This window comes from Coloeus monedula (assembly GCF_965178545.1).
Source record: "Coloeus monedula genome assembly, chromosome: 22".
Lineage (NCBI taxonomy): Eukaryota > Metazoa > Chordata > Aves > Passeriformes > Corvidae > Coloeus > Coloeus monedula.
In genome coordinates, this window is record NC_138802.1 from 4,543,542 (window position 1) to 4,563,541 (window position 20,000).

The window sequence follows — 20,000 nt, forward strand, 5'->3', positions numbered from 1 at the left end:
GTGGAACAACAAGAAATACTGAAAATGTTGGGTTGTATTTTCTCTGTCATTCATGGGTCTCTCTCAGGCTTGATAAAGAAATTTACATTTGATATTAACAAGCATCAGCTTCTTACCTGCTTAGGCAGCAGCAGGGAAGAAGAGGATGAAAAAATAAATAATAACAACCATGAAATATTGATATTTAAAGAAAAAAATGAGGCATCCATTTTTTTATTTATTTTTCTTGTGGTTATATGAAATAATCAAGTGAATTAATCCCCCAAAAAATCTGGAAGGCAAAATGTGTGTCTGGGGGGAAGGGACACAACAGCATAAACCCCCTTGTTCAGCATCACCTCTCCCTGACCTGGGGAGATCCAGGTGCTACAACTGAAGCAGGAAATTTCCAGAAGCAATAGACTTAAGAATTTTCAGCACCTGTGAACATAACACACAGGAAATAGATACAACTCACTGTTTTCAGAGCAGAAAAAGATCATCTCAAATTTTCCCGGCTCTATTCTTTAAAACATGAGGTTTAGCAGCATTTAGAACCCTCTGTGCTGCAAATCATGTACGAGATGATCACACAAATGCTGACTCTGGTAACATCATCCCCACCTTCTTCCTCACGTGCCGTGCGCTGACAGACAGATTTAGATCCCCACTAGCAAATCCCATTTGAATTTCCAATCAGATGCAGTGCCAAAGTTCCTGCAGTTTTACTGTGGAGCATTCAAGCAGCTCTAATGTTATGTGTGCTTTAGACATTTATAGGGAGAAAGATGAAGTGAAAATAATGAAATTAAATATTTTGCTGCAGCTCTGAGCTGCATGCTTGAAGGGGCTCCAAAATGTCAAAGGCTTTGTCTTGTCTGAAAGTAGGAAAAAGTCTTTTAAATAAACTCTTGAACTACCCAGCTCACACATCCTCCACCCAAAACAGAGGAAAATGAGTTTATACTGAAATAGTCTCCAAAAGTTACAAGGCTCAGAGTGTCTGGTCAGAAAGTTTTACGACCACATATTCCAGTGCCAGCCTTGGATGGGAGGTGTGACCATGGCAAAGGATGAGCAGCATCTGCTGGGCTGAAGGAGCTGGGTAAGGCAGGATGTGCTGTGCTTGGAGTGCCTCTCCACCCACGGGTGAGGAGTTTTACCCCCAGCCTCTGAATATTTATGGCTCAAAGTGCAGCTGCGCTGGAGCCGCCTTGTCTGCACAGCCTCACCCCAAAACCCCTCAGGATTTCATCTCACGGGTTTTATTCATGCTTCAAAGAGGAGATGCCACTCAAGATGCAAGTTGGTTTGTATTAAACACCTGAGCACTGTGAAACAGGTGTGGTGGAGCACTGCTGACCCCGCACTGAACCTCAGGACCCGAAGCCCCCGATAATTCAATGAACTGCAGGAGGTTTGGGGCAGCTGTGAAGGTGATTTCTCACATCTTGAGCAGCTCTGAGTGAATTATTGCAATAGCACGGCAAAGGATGGAGGTGCACATCCCAAATAACAGCACCCAGATGGCAATACCACACGGAAATAAAGTGTGTTTGTTCCCAGCACAGGTTACATCTCCAGACATCCTGTATTCAGAGCATTGCTGCAAAAGCAAGAGCGGAACTCTCTGAGGAGAATAGCAAAACCTGATTTTACATGTCATTCAACAAATACCATCTCTGCTGCCTTCCCTGGCACCCCACTGCTGGTGTTCCCATAACAACAGAGGAGATGCTCCACCGACCCCGCTGCTCACTGACAGCCTGAGCACCAAAGGCGATCCAGATAAATAAATAAATAAATGCTAAAATACTTCCAGAACATTCAAGGGCCAGATTCTTAACCAGAAAACTCAGTCTCAGTCTTGAAATACACCTGCACACTCATCTTCATCCAATATCCATTGAAGGGGTTTTTATGTAAATTAAAACAAAAGGTGATAAAAACCTAACAAAAAATTTAGGTCCAAAGCTGAAGAAATGAAAAATCCAGACTGAAAAATATCCAAACCTAAAACCATATCTTTTTTTTTTTAGCCCTTAATTTCCCCTGAACCATGGTGTATTTTACATATGGAATTCAATCAGGAGCTTTTGCAACTCTCTACATAATTTTCCATATGGAATAACACAGTAACCCAGTGAAGCTTCAAGCATTGGACAGAGAAACATAAATTGTGCCATACAGGATGAGCTCTAGCAGGGAGACATCAGTGGTAAGACAACACAGGATATTTCTAAAATAAATACAAACAAAAGAAAACCTATTTATTAAATTAATTGGAAATTCAGCAAGGCATTTGCTCAGAGAAACTTGGTCTTCCATAAAGAATTAAGATTTCTTCCAAGGGCTAATATATATGCCTTGACAAAAGGTCTGTCCAAATTGCTCATATGCCCACAGGCTGTGGAGTTAATTATGGATAAGTTTACTTAATTATGCATCCATTTATTAACCATGACAGCCCCAGAAAATAAGACCATCGCCCTTCTTCAAACACGTTACTCTCTACCATAATACAACAGCCCTGGCATCTCTTTCCTCATCACAGACCTATTTCTGCTTATTAAAGGAAATTATGGCACCACAGGTGATACTTGAAAAACATTTCACAGCACACACAGAAATAGACCCTGAGGGCAGCATCTTACAGTGGACACCCCTCCTTCCATGTAGGAAAACAAATGGAAGGAGACATTCATCAGCCTAACAACCCCCTCCAGCACTCAGGGACTCCAGGGACTGAGGTTGTAACAAGAGGGATATCCAGTAAATGCCAATCCTTCCACATTTTCGCTGCAGTCTGTCACCAGGGCAGGTTCACACCGTGTTGTGGTCCCTCCCCACGGCAGTGTGGCACCTTATCACAGAGACCTTTCAGCTGCCTGCACCCTGATTAGCTGTTCTTGGCATGAGAGCCAGGGCAGGCCTGTCACATCTGGGGGACAGGACTGGACAGGTCTGAGTAAACCATTAAGCCACAAAAGAATCATCATTGAGATGATGCCTTGGACTACTGAAGGTTTAGACTTGTAAAGGGGGAAAAAAATGGTCACATCAGCAGAAAACGGCACATAGAGCTTATTTCCTAATAAGAAATGTCATAACTCGTTCTCAGGCTGTTTGTGGAGAGAGGTGAGCCTGGAGGGGGGTGCCTGTGCTGGCAACAAAAAACCCAGCAGATCAGAGAAGCACCAACTGATCCCAGCTCTGCTCTCAGGCTGGTCCCAACTGATCCCACTGAGAGCTGGAGAGGGATGTTTTACAAGGGATGGAGAGACAGGACACAGGGAATGGCTTCCCACTGCCAGAGGGCAGGGCTAGATGGGATATTGGGAAGGAATCCCTCCCACTGAGGGTGGGGAGGCCCTGGCACAGGGTGCTGAGGCTCAGAGAAGCTGTGGCTGCCCCTGGATCCCTGGCAGTGTCCAAGGCCAGGCTGGACGGGGCTTGGAGCACCCTGGGATAGCAGAAGGTGTTGCTATGGCAGGGAGTGGGACAAGATGAGCTTTAAGGTCCCTTTCAGCCCAAGCCAGTCTGTGGATTAAAGGAATACCCCTCTTGGAAGAGTCCTGTCTTTGGAGCTGTTCAATCCAGGTCCTCACTGGCCCAGACCCAGCAGACACCAAAGGCTCCTCTCACACACGAGCCACATTTTCCCTGTGTCTGGAAACTGATACAGTGTCTCTGAACCTACCAAAAATGAGGAAAAGCCTTCATTCCTCAGGTATGCCACGTGCAAAATGGGAATAAGCAACTAACTCTTCACCAAGAGCATTGCAATATTTAATAATGCCTCATGGTAGCTGAGCTAATTTATAATATAAGAGTTACCAAGAGCAATTCCCTGACAGGATTTACCACTGAATTATGAGAGTAATTGCTCACCAGAACTTTATTTAGCTAAAACCTCTCCTCTAGCAAGAACTTCCATGTGCAGCTTGCCCAAAGCTTCATTCACAGAATTATTTTGGGGTGGATTGTTTCTGACCTGGGTGGCTCCATGTTCCCTTGGGGTGCTGCAAGCAACACTGAGCAGGAATTTCATCTTCCTTGCACTTACCCACAGCACAAAGACTTTTGTCATTGCCTTGGTCACACTGTCCTGGCATTAATCCTAAACACGCACCAGCCAAAATCCTGCAGTAAGCACTGTGTGGGTGCTCCAGGCTGATTTGAGATCATCTACTCTCACATGAAGCTGAATTAAATCAAATTGATGCAGCCTAGAAGAATTTTCAAGGTTGTCTGGGACATCAAGTAAAACTTTTACACAGGGCACAGCAATAGAGAAACTGACTGATGAATTTGGACTGATCCCCAGAAGCACGAAAGGCCCTTGATGTGACTCTTGGAAGAGCTACAGCTTCCCAAATACTTTCTATTTCCTTAAAATGTCTTTTTTTTTTTTTTTTTTTTTTTTTTTAAACAGGAAAATGGCAGATTGCAGAGCTATTGCTGAGAGAAAAATCATTTTTCTCTTTGGATTTCACTATTCACTTTGGGAGGCTTCAACTCATAAAACTGAGAAAGTCCTCACAACAGAAAACACCATAAAGACAAAAGCTCTGATTTTCAAGTTTTTTCTTTCTCCCCCCCAGGTGAGATCACCAGTACATCACCCTTACAGCTGAACATTTCTTGGGCTCAAAATTCTCAGGACAAATTTGATTTACATCTAGCCTGCCCTATTTGATAAACCAAATGCTGCTGCTTGTAATCATCAAATCGCATTAAATCAGCCCAATTACCCTGAAATGAACCTGAATCTGTGCAGATTAGTTAACCTGGACCAGCTATCATCTCATGGAATTTGATTGCAGCCCAGGACCTGCCCCATCCAGCTTCGGGATGCCGGGAGCTACCAGCGAAGAGCTGGCTGAGAGCTGCATGGTTGGGATGGAGGGAGGGGTGGAGGGGTAGCCTGAGCCCAGAACAGCCTCACTTGGTACCCCAGGTGAGGGAGAACCACCAGCATCTCGTACTGGGAGCGCGTTGCCACCATGAGAACCCAGCACAGGCTGGGGTTTGATGCATCACAGACACTTCGGCACCATAAACTCAGGCAAATTTGAGTCGGGCGGGGAGAGAGCTCAGCTTTGCAGCGTACTCTGCCTCCCTCTCCTGGCCTGCTCCCAGGGATTCCATAAATCAACTCCTTCTGGTGCAAAGCGAGAGCAGCACGAGCCACGTTGGGATATTTGTGCGTTTAAAGTGCCCAGATCCTGTAGATGAAGAGCAGAGCCCTGGAAACCCTCCCCAGCTCCAGACCATGTGCTGAGGCTGCCAAACCCACACTTGCCATGGCCCAACGAAAGGAAAGAGGAACAGTCCAGCCAAAACACCCCTAATCCCCTTCAGATCACGGGGTATCAAAGCCCAACCATTTCTACCCAGACTTTCTTGAGAGAAACAATCACAGTCCGGCTCCCTCATTAATCATTTTAGATTTATTACAGAATACCCTCCCCAAGGGGAAGGCGAGGGGGGGAAGGCATCTAAGCCACGATTCCCTAATTCAATCAACATGAATGAAAGCGGCAAACCTCAAGTGGAACATTACCCAGCTCAGTGAGAGTTAAGCATAACAAAATCCCTCTCTCCTCGGGGAAAATGTGACTTTCCTGGAGTGCAGGCAAACACCACTGAGCATTCCCAGGTAACTGGGGCCAGATGGGATAGAAAAGCTGAAAGGGAAGGGGGGAAAATGTTAAAAAACAACTAAACCCCTGTTCTATTCCTAAGGCAAAGCAGCAGCTGCGGCTTGCTTTTGGGGTTTTATGTGGATAAGCCTAAATGTGTGATTAATGCTTGGCAATAGATGTAGCTGGAATACAGCAAAATGCTAAGATCAATAGGATAATTAGCATTAGATGTAATTAGATCCACACAGTTGGATTCTGGAGAAGCTAATTTGTATTTTAAACTTTCTTGTGTGCCTTTTGCCATCAAAGCTGGAGATTAGGTTGACTTTATTTTTTCCCCACATGCTGAACAATAAAATATTAAATGGTAGAAGACCCTCACAAAACACTGGCACTAATTTCATCCATCTCTGATTGTCAGGAATATCAAATTTTAACTAAAATGCAGAACTTCATGGGAAAAAAACCCCAAACTCACTTCTGAAATGCCTTCTCTAGGGTTCCTACATGTGTATAATAAATCTTCACAGGAGTTAATCCCATTTAAATAACTGTGAATGTTAAATTACCCTTCTAGTTCATTTACAGTTTGCCTTGAAGATAAAAGCTTTGTTTTTATCTGCAAAAGCAGCATTTTGCTGTTTACAGGAAACAAATCCCACCTTATCAATCTGCATAGCTGGCATTTATTTGATGTGTTTGCTGCACTTAACACATTATTTACTAAAACCCTGGATTTTGAGAAGGGGGAAACAAGAAAATCTCAGCTTTCAATTAAGGAATGGAATTAAGTAAGAGAGGACATTCAGAATCACAGATCCTAGCACAATAAATCTTTCCTACTTTTTTAAAGCAACCAATTCAGCTGGGGCTGCCCGTCCCAGCAATTTGTGATGATGGACCATCACTTTTTGAGTCAGTGTGTTATTGGCATCTTAAACACACAGCAAATTGATAGATAAGCTAGTGAAAAATAAACTGCTCTCAGGTCTGCAACAGGCCACTGGAAACCTGCTCCCCAGGGTGAAGAAAAAAAAATTTTAAAAGGAACGAAAAATGAAAAAAAAATGGAGGGGAAAAAAGGGAGTGGGAAGGAAAAGAAGTTTTATATTTCTTGGAGTATATTTGTGCTCTCTCTCAGAATACATTTTGGGGAACAGATTTCTTTTCTTATTGCCTGAAACTTTTAACTTAAAACCAGGTGCTTGATGGGAAGTCAGGATCTGGGCAGGAGCAGTTTTCCCGCAGCTCAGCAGGAGACATCAGGCAGCAGCCACCGGGGGTCAGCACCACAGCACAAAGGATTTATGTTATAAACACCAGCTTTTCTAGGAAACCACAAGTATTCAGTCCGTGGGAATGGCCACAGCCATGCACAGATTGGTGCAGAGCTGTCCAAGAGAGGGGCTGGATTATTTAGTGAGAATTTTAGCAGTCATGGCTAGAGCTGGCTTTTGAGAGTTCCTTGCCATCATTATCTGCCCATAGGTGAAGAACAGAGGAAGGAGCTCCAATCCTTCACAATCATAAAAATGACATCTTGATTTCACCTGTTCAGCTCCTAACTGGAGTCTTCCCAGACTTCTCAGAAGCTGGGAAACATTGATAAATGGGGTGAATTTATGTACTCAGAGCTGTGTGGTGCCATGGACAGGTCACTCTTAATATTTCCAATGCATTTAAGGGAATTGAGGTACCTCTGCACCACCCTGCCTCTGACCCACCAGGCTCCCAGTCCAGTCAGGAAAAATCAAAACCTTATTTAAAGCCTGCAAAAATTACTGCACTCTCCCAGCTGAGCACACAGTGCCGTTAATTATGGAATCATGGAATCCCAGAATGGTTTGTGTCAAAAGGGACCTTAAAGCCCATCCCATTCCACCCCCTGCCATGGGCAGGGACACTGTCATGGGTTAGCAAACATAGTCCTGGAAGGGATGTCCTTGCTAAGGGGTGCTGACAGCTTCCTCTGGGACTTGACAGAACCTATCAGCTGGCCAGTTTGAATATGGACAATTCTTTAAGCCACTTAAAATTGTGACCGCCTCTGTGATCCACATTTAAGAATAGGCAAACTCCCCCCCAAGCTCTCTCTCGTTTCCGGTGCTGGGACAGGTGGCTGCGGGCCCCGTGTGGGGGCCAGCGGGCCTGGCCAGGCCCTGCTCGGGCCAGGCCGGGCTGGGCCACAGCCATCCTGGAGCCATGGACCTGTTCCAGCCGTGGAACCCCCCCCACTGCCTTGCCGTGGGCAGCTGGAGCAGCTTGGCTCTCCCCCCTCTCCACTTCGATAAGCCACATTCCAGCTTCAAGGCCAAGGTGAGATTAACCCTTTTACTGCTGTGAAGAGCTGAAAACCTGAGGGAAGAGAAAGAGGAGATGCTTAAAGCTGAAATTCTGTTGTGAAGCTATGATATATCAGAGTATCCCACTGTAATTTCATGAAGATCTGGGGGGTGGAGTGTTCAACTCGTAAGCAAAAGCACCTGCACTGAGATAGGCAGATGCTGATGCAGCTGTAATTTCATGAGAAGTTTGGACAGGGAGAGATGGACCAGATGAGGACTTTTGCTCCAAATGGGAAAGGAGAAACCTCAGTTCCTAGAGATGCTCCCAGAGACAGTCCTAAAGATGAAGATGATGAAGACCCTTTGCTCCCAGGGAAGGAGAAGGGCCTCTGTTTTTGTTTCTGAACGGCTCAACCTTAAAATTGTACCCCAAAAAACTTCAAGAGTGGACCCTCGAAAGCAGTTGTGGGAAAAGCTGCAAGTCGGGGGAAGGGACTCACATGCGAGCAGAGAGACCGCTTCCTAAATGGACTGAACAAAGTTATTTGGAAGTGGGCAGCTGTCTCGTTGTGATAATGTTTTCATGGCATGAGCAGAGAGACTTCTCTTTCTAAATGGACTGAACAAGGTTATTATGGAAGTGGCAAACAGACTGAACATCTTAAGGGTTGTCTTTTTACATTGTCAGTGGGAGAAGGGAGGAAGGTGGGGGGAGGAGGAGAGTTCTGAAGGTATGGTATAATTTTTTTTTTTCCTCTTTTAGGTCTGTTAATAAACTTCTTTATAGTCTTTCAAGTTTGGTGCCTGTTTTGCATTTCTCCTAATTCTTATCTCACAGAAGATAAACAGTAATGAGTATTTTAGACCAAACCACTACAGACACCTTCCACTACCCCAGGTTGCTCCAAGCCCCATCCAACCTGGCCTTGGACACTGCCAGGGATCCAGGGGCAGCCACAGCTTCTCTGAGCCTCAGCACCCTCACAGGGAAGAATTCCTTCAGTTTATCCATTCCAGCTCTCCCCCTGGCAGTTTCAAGCCGTTTCTCCTTGTCCTGACACTCCCTGTCCTGGCAAAAAGCCCCTCTCCAGCCTGCCAGGGAGTCCTGGCACCTCCACTCAGCAGATCCTCAGGGCTGTTGCTGGCAAACTTGAGGATGAGCTGTTGAGTGCTGCAGCCCCTGGCAGCAGTTTTTATCCTTGTTTTGGTACCTGCAAACCTGAGAGCATTGCAAGCACCTCTGTAAGAGAACCTGAGCAGCTCAAATGAGGGTCAAGGACTATTTTTATCCAGGCTGAGAGGTGCTGCAGGGAGAGTGAAGCTTCATTTTACTCATAGCATCAGATGCCTTTTGTTTTGCCAAACCTTAACAGACACACTCTGAATTACCTGGAATTTAAGTTATTTACCTTTTTAACCCTTTAGTGAGGGCAGCACTTTCAGCCCCTTCATGAGTGCCAGTGCGTACCAAGGACACGGAATATAACAAACCACAATTGCATTGCTGAAGTGATTGGGCAAACAGGAACAAGAGGAATAGTGGAAATAGAAATAAATTGAATTCCCTGGAATTTGCTCTCCCCACATGAGGCAGCACAGCCCAGCTGGCAGAGCAGGGACCAGGTGGGTGACTCGTATCCTTAACCAGCAGGGCTCCAAGGCCACCAGCTCTGGCTGCTGTGCTGGGAGCCCTTACAAAGTTGCTCCTTGGGTCAACCCTTACAGGATAATATTGAAAAATTCAATACTCCTAATCTGCAACCCATCTGCCACAACCCTCGGGACACTGCAGGGTCCTTCTCTCCTGCAGAATAGAACTCACCCATTTCCCTCTCCCAGCCTGTTTTCTCTTTACCAGCGCTTTGATGATGCTACACTTCCATTTCAAAGCCAACAGAATCAAACATATTTCCTTTTCAAGCGTAGTTTTCCCATGTTTAAACTTTGTCTATGGTATTTCATTCCAAGCCAAGATAACATATGGATATTTTGAGGGTATCATATGTCAGCTCTTTAGGAATGTTTAATTTTGGAAGGGCTCACATGGTTTTTATTCCAGCATTATAGCCATTGCATTAGCCAGGAGGATAAAACACAAAGGCAGGAACCTCAACGTTGTTCAGCTGATTTACCAATTAAACTCATGGTGGCCTGGATGTGTTCTAGAGAAATACTTTCATTATTTCATATCAGAATTTAGGAAAAATATCCATTTACACGATTCTCAAAAATCCCCACCTACTATAAAATAGGATACAGTCAGAGCAAAGACAAATACTTTGCTTTGTGTCTTTCATCCCCTTTTCCTTTCTATTACTGCATGGCCATTAAAATTGCCTCCAAGACCTCCAAAGAAAGAACAATAACTAATTCCTGTTTGTAGCTGCGAGTCCAATCATGTGCATGTTTTCAGTTCATTATTTTGGTGTCATAAAAACACGAGGGTTGAAATTGCAAGGAATTATTACATCCATATACTTTGCTATGAGCATTAACTGACAAAACCAAATTAGTCCATCAGGAGGGCAGATGAACACTGCCCATAATTGAATCAGGAGTAAATCAGCTCACAAGTGCTTTGTATACAGATGCTGTAATAATGGAGTCTGACTATTGAGATGACAGGGAACAATTTATATTTAATTTATGCAAAAAATATTGTTCAATATTTGCCTCTGTTTTCTGTTGTTGGCTTGAGGGTGGTTTTTTGGGTTTTTTTTGTCAGATACTTGGTGGCACACAGCAGTCATAACACTTGGGAAAAGCTTTTCCTCGTTGTTTTAGGAATAGCCTCCTCCTGCTGTGCATTACATAAATAGCTGTAGGTACATACGCATAATTTCACGTTTAATAGTACATCCATGGTCCCCCTCAGTGACTGGTCTGTGCTGGGCTGGTTTTAAACACATTATTCACACCTACATGGGAGAAGGGACTCTCCCAGGGTGAGGTGACAGAGGAGCTGCCTGGCCGTGGAGAGGGTGGGATGCAGATCCACAGCACAGGGCACCTCAGCTCCCAAATGGTGCTGCAGGTTTAATCAGACGCCACAGGTCCAGGGTACCACTCTGGGGAGTAAAGCACGCGATCCATCACGGAATCATGGGATCATGAAAATCATGGAAATGGGGGATTCATGGAAATGGGGATTCAGCTCCAGCCCAAGGCCAGCTTTTACCATCTCTTTAATACCCACATTCCTCACATCCTCATTTTTCGAAAATCCTGGTTTTCTCTCCCTTCTTCCAAGCAGGTACCGTCCATCACCCTCAGGACACCAGCTACTGTTTGGCCATCAGAAACACCCAAGCTCTTCTGGAACAGATCCCTACCCTGTGTTCTCAGTCAGGCACTGCAATTCCCAGGAGCTTTTCCAGCTTGAAATAAACCAAAGCAGGAAATCCTCTCAGAGATAACAAGACTTCCAACCTCTTACACCCCCCCTTTGCCCATTGAAACATGGCCTCCATGGTTCTCTCAAGCACTTCATATTAATATTTAGAGTATTAGCAAGCCCTTGTCTGTGGTGCCTCTGTCCTTCAGGGCCCAGTGAAGCTCCCAGGTCACCCAAGGCTCCCCACGCAAACAACAACAGCGCAGTGTTTGTGTGATTAAAAGAACATTGGAGAGCAGTAAAAGCTATAGACAGCAAGTGGACTCCATCCACTGTTTTCCTCCTGGGAGCACAGGCCTACCTAATGAAGTGAAAAGAGGGAGATAAATGTCACTTCTTTTTATCCCTAATAACAGCTCATTCCACTGGGTAGAAAAGAAAAATATTAGTGATCTTCCCATTTCATTTCTGTGGCCCCTGAATCTATTTGGCTCAGGCAGGAGCACATCGCCTGTCATGGAGGATTTTTACTCATTGCTTTTCTGGGAAGAGGTAGATGATGTTTCCTCCTAGTGCTGGAGCTGGCCCTGGAGAGGATCAGATTATCCTGTTCTCCCTAAAACACAAAACTCCAGGGGCTTCTGAAGCAGTTTGTTTCTGATACACTTACTGTCATCTCAGAAAAATGGGTTTGGTTTTGACAGAAATGACACCTCTTTCTACACCAACACACACAAGGTGATTCAGCCTGGCAGTACCGTGCACAGAAAGTTGGCAGGGATTTTTTCTACACATTCTCAGGCACCACAGTGGTGGGCACAGATTCATGTTGTTGCTTTTGAGCTGCTGAAGTCTGACAACACCAGCACATGAACCCAGACCACAGCTCCACTCAAGAGCAGCAGGACTTAGTAAAAGGAAAAACCCCAACATTTCTACCCCTGACACAAAGTGACTGTCAATTTTATAATGCTTCAGGTCAGCAGTTTTCCAGGTGTCTGCAGGGTGCCTGCATTGTAGTGACAGAACAAGGAGGAATGGGTTCAAACTGAAAAGGGGAAATTTAGGCTAAATATACAGAGGAAATTCTTTCCTCTAAAGGGTGGGGAGGCCCTGGCACAGGTTGCCCAGAGAAGCTGTGGCTGCCCCATCCCTGGAAGTGTCCAAGGTCAGGTTGGATGGAGCTTGGAGCCACCTGGGCTAGTGGAAGGTGTCCCTGCCCGTGGCAGGGAGTAGAATGGGACAGGCTTCAAGGTCCCTCCCAACCCAAACCAAACCATTTTGGGATTCTGACAGATCATCACAAGTCAGTGATGCCTCAACTCAGCAGGTCAGCAGTTCCCCACCCAGGAGGACCAGGCTCTTCGGGATCACCAAATTCATCTCACTTCACCCACCTGATACCTGCTCCAGTTTCTTATTTTCCCAAAGCTGGTTAATATAACCTGAGGCACAGTAATTAAGCCAGACTGCTGCAACCATGTTTGAAAACATCTTCGGCATCCACACACCCCCTCTTCTCCTGGGAGAGCAAATGAGACAGCTTGTTACCATGAAAGATTTATTACAGACTAACGAACGTAGGAAACCTGATGCGCCAAGTGCCAGGGAACACATTCCCAGCCCTGATTCCGTGTGGCCTCAAACCAACCAAGCCAAGCAAGTTTTATGCTCTTTTCTGTTGTTGTCCACGTGAGGCAAGAAGAGCTGTCACTAAAGGTTTGCTCAGATGCTCTGGGAGCTGGAGCCTGAGCTCACAAAGTGTTGTAATTCAGGACACCCAATGGAAGAAATTACCACAGTTTTGAGATTAATCCATCCCTGGAAGTGTTCGAGGCCGGGTTGGACAGGACTTGGAGCAACCTGGGATAGCGGAAGGTGCCCCTGCTCATGGCAGGGGTTGGAGAATAAGGTCCTTTCCAGCCCAAACCAGTCTGGGATTCTGTGCCACCTCCCTCAGTGCCTGACAGGCACTGCTAAACTCAGCTTTTGGGAAGAAGGTGAAATTGCATCACCTCTGCTCTGTCTCAGCTCCAGGTACATGGTTTGAAACCAGATCCTCTTTGGTTGCTGTTTAATTAAAGCATGGAAAAATGCACAAGGGACTAAAGGGCACAAAATACGAGAGCACAGATGGTGAATGTTCATCTCAGCCTCAGTTTGGAAGGTCAGAGATTTCCTTCTACATCTTCTCAGGGGCTGAAATTTTCCCATAAATCACTTTTTTCAGATCTAACACTCATCAGATTTGAACTCTGTTTCGAGGAGCCCAGCTCCTGAACAAACCTTCACCCAAGTCAGGGGGTACAAAGCAGATATTTTTAAAATACTATTTTATTTGTTTAAAAACCATATTCAAGCACCAGATGAAGGAATTCTATGTTTTGTCTTCCATGCTTTGTTTGCAAAACAAAATCTTTGCAGAGGATGCCAGATCAGACGAGATTCCAGGGATTTCATGCTGCATGACAAATATTTTGCTTAGGTAATGCCACATCAATCTCACCTCACATTCCCCTTGAGAGAAACTGGATCAAGAGCTAAACTACAGATCTAGGGGGGGAAAGGCAAAAGCTTTGAGCCACATAACAATAATTTCCATAGAAGAACTCCTAAGAATTTTGTATCATGTCCTTAATTTTCTACTGGGTAGCCAAACCAAACTCACATCCATTTGGGGAGCAGCCACCAGAGTGGAATACAGAATGCATGTAATGGATAATACATATGTAATGGAAAGATAATATGGAAGAGGTTCACTGCAAAATCCAAAGGTCTGGATGATTTTCAAATTACTTTCTTGTTCATTCTGGTCACATCTTGAATCAAGTTCCTTATTTCATAACCAACGGAAAATTAACTGGCAAGATACAAAGAAAAAATATTGGGAGCCTAACAAATCAGCAGCATCTGAGAGCCAAGGAATGGAAGGAAAATGAAAATTAATCTAATGGAGCAGTGAGTCAGAGAATAATGCATGGCAGTAAGTCCAGAAAACTGCATTATGCCAAACAAATTGCTTGGAATTTGCCCATATATAAAATAAATGGTTTCTCTACTAAGCCTAATTCTTCCAGAGAATGCTCAGCTCTCTTGGAGATCAGGTTTCACTCCATATATTCAATATTTCATGGGAGATCAGACGGGAAATACCCTTCAAAGTCTTAGTAACCCTCATTTTTAAGTTTGGTAGTGACAATAATAAATCCTTCAGACTCATTTTTTTGTTGTTGTTGTTTTCTTTCTAAAATGAAAGACTAGAGTCTTTCATTCGGGTATTAGCAAAATTCATAGCACAAACCTGTGCCAGATCCGAATTTGTGCTTCAAGCAAGAAAGATCCTCCAGCACTGCCTGGCAGGCAGGAATTTCTTCTGGGATCAGAAGATTTAGGACAGGGCTGTGAAGCCAGCCTCTTTCCCAATTACTCCTTTTGGAAATCATCAGCCTTGTAGTTAGGCTGGAAAAGGCAGAAAAACACCCACCCTGCATGGCTTGCCAAGGAAACAGAAACCTTATTCCCTGAGTGATCCCAGGCAGGAATTACAGCCCCCTTTTGGGAATTACACTCCCTCTAAAGGTGACCATGTCCCCAGGTGACACTGACAGATCCTTCAGGCATCAGCCAAATTTAATACCTGCAAGAGCGAGGATTTGCTGCCTTGGGAAACTGGAGTTTTGTCAGTGAACTCTCAAAGCAGGGAGCTCAGCCAGCTGCAGCCTCCACATCCCCACTGTTCCCTGCACTCAGGGCAAAAAAACACCCAGGTGACCACCAGGAACACATCCCAGCAAACAAAGTTGTGGAGATGTAGTCAATTGGTGAGGTAAGAGGCAATAGAATAAAATGGGAAGGTAGAAAAATAACTTTCCAAAGAGCATCCCGCGTACTGTGCCAGCAAACGCTGCTCCAGAGGTTAAATACGGAGCAAGGACTTGTGCAAAGGGCAAATCAGCTCTGGAGCAGGGCTCCCATGTGCCAACACACCCACAGGCTGACACTGTGACTACTGAAATCTCCATAAGCTATGCATGAATAATCAGCCAATAATCAGCAGCAGATTCAGCTGCACAAGAACCCCAACTTTTCAGGTCTTACATCAGTGGGGACAAGGAGCAGCTGGCAAGGGGGAAGTTGACTTCCAAACATTCAGTATTCGGTTTCCAGAGCAAGTTACTGAGGAGCAGCACTGGGAGAAAGGGACATGTTTGCAGGGGAGCACCACACACCCTCTGATTTCTCCATCAAAACAGATAATACTGCACACAGCCTAAAGCACATTTTTCAAGCAGGGCCCAGCTCTTCTCACAGGTGCTTTGGAGGAGAAGTGTCCTTACACCACAGGCAGAAGCTATAAAAACCACGAGACTGTTGCAGGTGGTACATCAAAGTGTGCTGTCAAGCCTGTGATCTATCTCAAGCTCAGCAATTCTCCAGGCACAAAATCTGACATTTAATTAAGGCCAGCACCTTTATCATTCAAGCACATCCCAGCGTCACTGAGGAGCCCAAATGTCACCAATGACAATGATGTGGTACTGGGTGCCTACAAATCTTTCTTGTGAGATTTGGACTCTTTGGGCCAGAACTCGGCTCCTCACAGCTCCTCAGAGGTTGTCGCTGAGGGAATCACAGGAGCAAGGTCTGCTTTGATGGTTTGTAAAGGCATTTGCACAGCCCTGCTCGACACTGAGACCTTTTGTGGCTCTCTCCCAAATGTCAGTTCAGTGCCACAGGACACAAGTAAGGAAGCAGAGCTTGGTGTCCCAAACCTGTACCCACTCCCACTTCCTTAGGGCATCCTTCCTGCCCACACTGCAAGGCCTATGAACACAGACACACCCACAGACACTTCAGCTGAAGTTCTGCTTTCAGGACTGCTGAGCATACACTGTCATTGCCATAAGGATCCCTTTGGATGTCACTGACATCCATGGCAACCATCCTTACGTTGCATCTCACCTTGTACCTGCAAAAACATCTAGAAAATCCTACCAAGGTGATCCACTAGAGGGAAGAAAATCTTCTGGTTGACTGACTAAGGTGGGATTTGAAAATCCAGAAGTCCCAGGTTTCCTCTGGGACATTTCCCTCTAAAAAAGGCAAAGCAAAACAAACCAAACTAAGACTATCACCTGTGTTTCCCCCCCTCGTTGGTCTTGCTAATTTAGGAAACAAACTACTCACCCAGGACCAGGGCTTTCTCCTACATCTCTTCTTTGGGTAAGATCTGACACAATGGATCCACTGCTTTTGGACTGATCCCAGGACACATAATAGGAAAGTTTAACACCAAACCCTCTTGAAGATCTGCCTGACATTTTCTTGGAGACAGTAGCATGATCTCAGACTTGATTAACTGAGTAACAGTCAGCTAATTAGTCACCTAATGAGTCATCTTCCCAGCTCTACCTGTGAAAGTACCACAGGCAGAGCAGAAGTCCCACAGAGATCTGCAGGAAACTCTCATACATAATATTTTTAATGTCACCACCTCAGTAGAAACATACAATCCAAACATCATTAGTTCCAGAACTGGCTAATAGAAGAGAGAGAAAAGAGAAGGGAAAAGGATGGGACACTTTGCAGGACAAATTTGCCAAATATCTGCACCAGCACAAACAGTAATAAGAAAGTACCAGTAAATCTGAGTAAAACAAGCCCTAAAAATTCAGAGCAAGTGTAGTTCTGGCATCACTGCAGAAACCCAGGTTTCTTCACAGCTCTAAGTAAACAAACACATCCTTCCTCAGGGCTACCTATCAGCAGGGACAGGAAAACAGGAGTAAATCTTGCAAAATCCCTTATCCAATCTCTTAAACTTGGGGAATCAGGTATGAAGGAGGAGGATGTGAGTGCACATCTCTGGGGCACTTCATGGACTGGTGCTTCAGAGCATCTGTGAGGAGCAAGAGGCAAACATGGAAAATTTGGGATTAGTCATGTTACACACCACCTACTTAACAGCCAAAAGGCACAGATAAGAAATAACCAGGCCCATCTGTAGAGAGTTAGAAATGTATAAAAACACCTGGGAAAAGGAACAGAGCTTCCAGGTGCTACAGTAACACAAACATCCAGGGAAAGACGTGGAAAAAAACCACTTTGTCCTTCACAGAGCTGAATACCAAAGCAGAGAGCCACATGCTGCAGCAATCACCCTCCAAAGCAGCAAATCAACTTCCACTTTAAATGTCTTTGTATTGAAATGCAAAAATCACCACACATGTTTTGCTCACACCCAAACAGTAACTTCCACCATCAGGAACAGAGCAGCTTGTTCCAGCCCATGTTAACCCAAACCCACAGAGTCATCCCAACCCTTTCTCCTGTTTGTAAATGAATGGGCACAAAGCTTTTGAGTGGTTTCAGGGGTAGTTGAGGCAGGTGTGCAAATGCAAAAGGGGTCACCCCAATTTTCCCTTTGGAAAACACCAGATTTTAGGGAAGAACTTGGGAAACAGAACAGGAAAGGGACAGCAAGGACATTGCAAACCAGGAGGTGGGATGTAGGATGACAAGGTGGTGCCTGTGCATGTTCCTCTCTTACCTGCTTCCATGAGCTGGCACTGCTGCCCAAAAACTTGGGAGAAGGTAACGGGCCCTGCAGCAGGGCTGGAGGTCACCGGAGGGGAGTCCATGGCTTCCCTGCAGTCCTGAGTGTTTGTCATGGAGCAGAGCCCCGAGACCTCCTGTCCCCCACAGGTCCTCAGCGGGCAGGAGGAGCCACCCAGGGAGGAACGCTGGTGCCTCTTCCCGAAATCCCAGGATGCTCCCTTCCCTCTTCTCAAGGGAGAGGAACAGCACACATGTTTTCAGTTGAGTGTCATCAGTATTTTCATTGAGAAAACCAAACGTCTGTGCCTCTTCCAGGAGGTTCTCGTGTGTCCTGGGCAGGTCTAGTGGCTTCAGGCGCAAATTAGCACCAGGCACTGAGGATTGGCCCTTTCTGAGGTATCTGCCATGGTCAGAGCAAAGTCATGAGGCTCTTTTCTTCTCCCGAGATGTCCAAACCCAGCGGCTACCTCGTCCGTGGGCTCGGACACATCTCCTCCAGGAACAAGGGAGTTTTCCCACGCCGGGGCGCGGAGCCTCCGTCCTTCCAGCCCACCCGCTGCGAGGGCACCGGGGATGCCGGAGCACCGGAAAGATCTTTCTCCGCCTCTTCCCAGGGCTTGGAGCCCGAGCTGCGCCTCAGGAGGTCAGAGGAGGCTTCCAGCGGATGCAGCCGCGGGTAGGACCGGCCGCGCCGAGGCTGCGGCGGGCGGGCCGGGCTCCGGGGGCTACCGGCATCACTCCCCGCCGCTTGTCCCTTCCCTACAGCCCGCTCCCCCCTTCCCTCAGCCACTCCGGCGAGGGGGAGGAGACTGGAGCCACGTTAAGTAACATCCTCTGCCCTGCTGCAGTGGCTGCCCGACCCTCCTCCCTCTGCCCGCATGCAGCGGCTGCTCCCGGAGCGCTTCTGGAAGCACTCGGTGGTGCTAACTCAGGCAGGGAGCAGCGAACCGTCTGCCTTAACCCCCTCCCGGCTACCTTAACCCCCTCCCGCCCGCCTGCCCGCAGGGATGCTCCAGGGAAACGGGGAAAGACGCGAGCTCTGGCTCTCAAACCTGCCCGCGGTGCCCGTGGCTCTGCATCCCGCAGGGATGCCTGGCTGGAATTCCTTCAGCGTAAGCACCAGCCAGGGCTGTTTCCAGGGAAAAGGGGCCAAGAGTTAACTCCCAGCAAAGTCTGACAGCGCTGATTCATCTTTATTTCAAAAACTCCCTCTGCCAATGCAAAGGATGCTGACTACGGGAGCTCTGCATAAATTTGTCCTCCATGAGTCATCAGAGCTTTTTTTGGGAAGTCTGCTGGGAAGAAACGTTACCGCATGGCTAGGAGAACACACTGTGACCCTGGTGGAAATTAGAAACTGTCAGATTACAGCAGCAGAAAGCCCAGGGCAGAGAATGAGAGGCACCTGCAGACACAACCAAAGCCGGGGGAGACAGGATGATGATCTCAGCCCCTTCCTGCAGCCAAAGGCGGCAGGGAGAGGCTGAGGAACACCTGGAAAATTCCGAGCAGCGGGAATTGAAGTCACGTCTCATGGTCTGTGCTGCAGCAGCCCAGCTCCTGGGGCAGCATCGCTGTACAGGGTGAGCACCGAGTCGGGAGCTGTCCACAAAATCCCAGCTGGGTCAGTTTATTGTATCTACTCCCTCAGATATTACATCTACTTATGGAAGAAATATTTTACAGTGAGATTGGTGAGGCCCTGGCACAGGGTGCCCAGAGAAGCTGTGGCTGCCCCATCCCTGTAACCGTTCAAGGTCAGGCTGGATGGGGCTCTGAGCATTCTAACGAAGCTGGAGATGTCCCTGCTCATGGCTGGAGGTCAGACTAGATGCTCTTTAAAGCATCTTTTAATTGGTCTAGGATTCTATGATTTATATGATTCTAGGCTCAGATCATCTATGACAAAGTCTAAACAAACAAACCAGAGACTACTTTGCATGTTTATTTCACTAAAGACACAGGAAGAATTTCTGCCCTCACACGAACAAGAGATTCAACTTGACCTTCTTATCTATCACATGGAGGAAAGCAAAAATTGGGCCATTTGGTCCACATGTCTTCAACATTCAGGTATTTATTCCTGTGGTTGTTTTCTTCCTCCCTAGCTGTGCCTGTTGCTCTCTCTGACCATGTGCCAGGAAATCCTCTCCGAGCTGTTTGGAAACTTGTCTGCAGAATCCACTGCAGAGCTGC

The 20,000-nt window shown here is 46.3% G+C and overlaps 1 protein-coding gene across 1 annotated transcript in view; it reads right to left on the reverse strand.

Moving 5' to 3' along the window:
* The window catches only part of KAZN (kazrin, periplakin interacting protein), a gene marked incomplete at its 5' end in the record, with an annotated part of 200,822 nt that extends 182,905 nt beyond the window's left edge, over positions 1–17,917 (reverse strand). The window contains one exon of the mRNA XM_082295519.1: positions 17,797–17,917. Within this exon, the coding sequence (XP_082151645.1) occupies positions 17,797–17,917 (121 nt within the window). The remainder of the gene's footprint in view (positions 1–17,796) is intronic.
* Between the last annotated feature and the right edge of the window lie 2,083 nt (positions 17,918–20,000).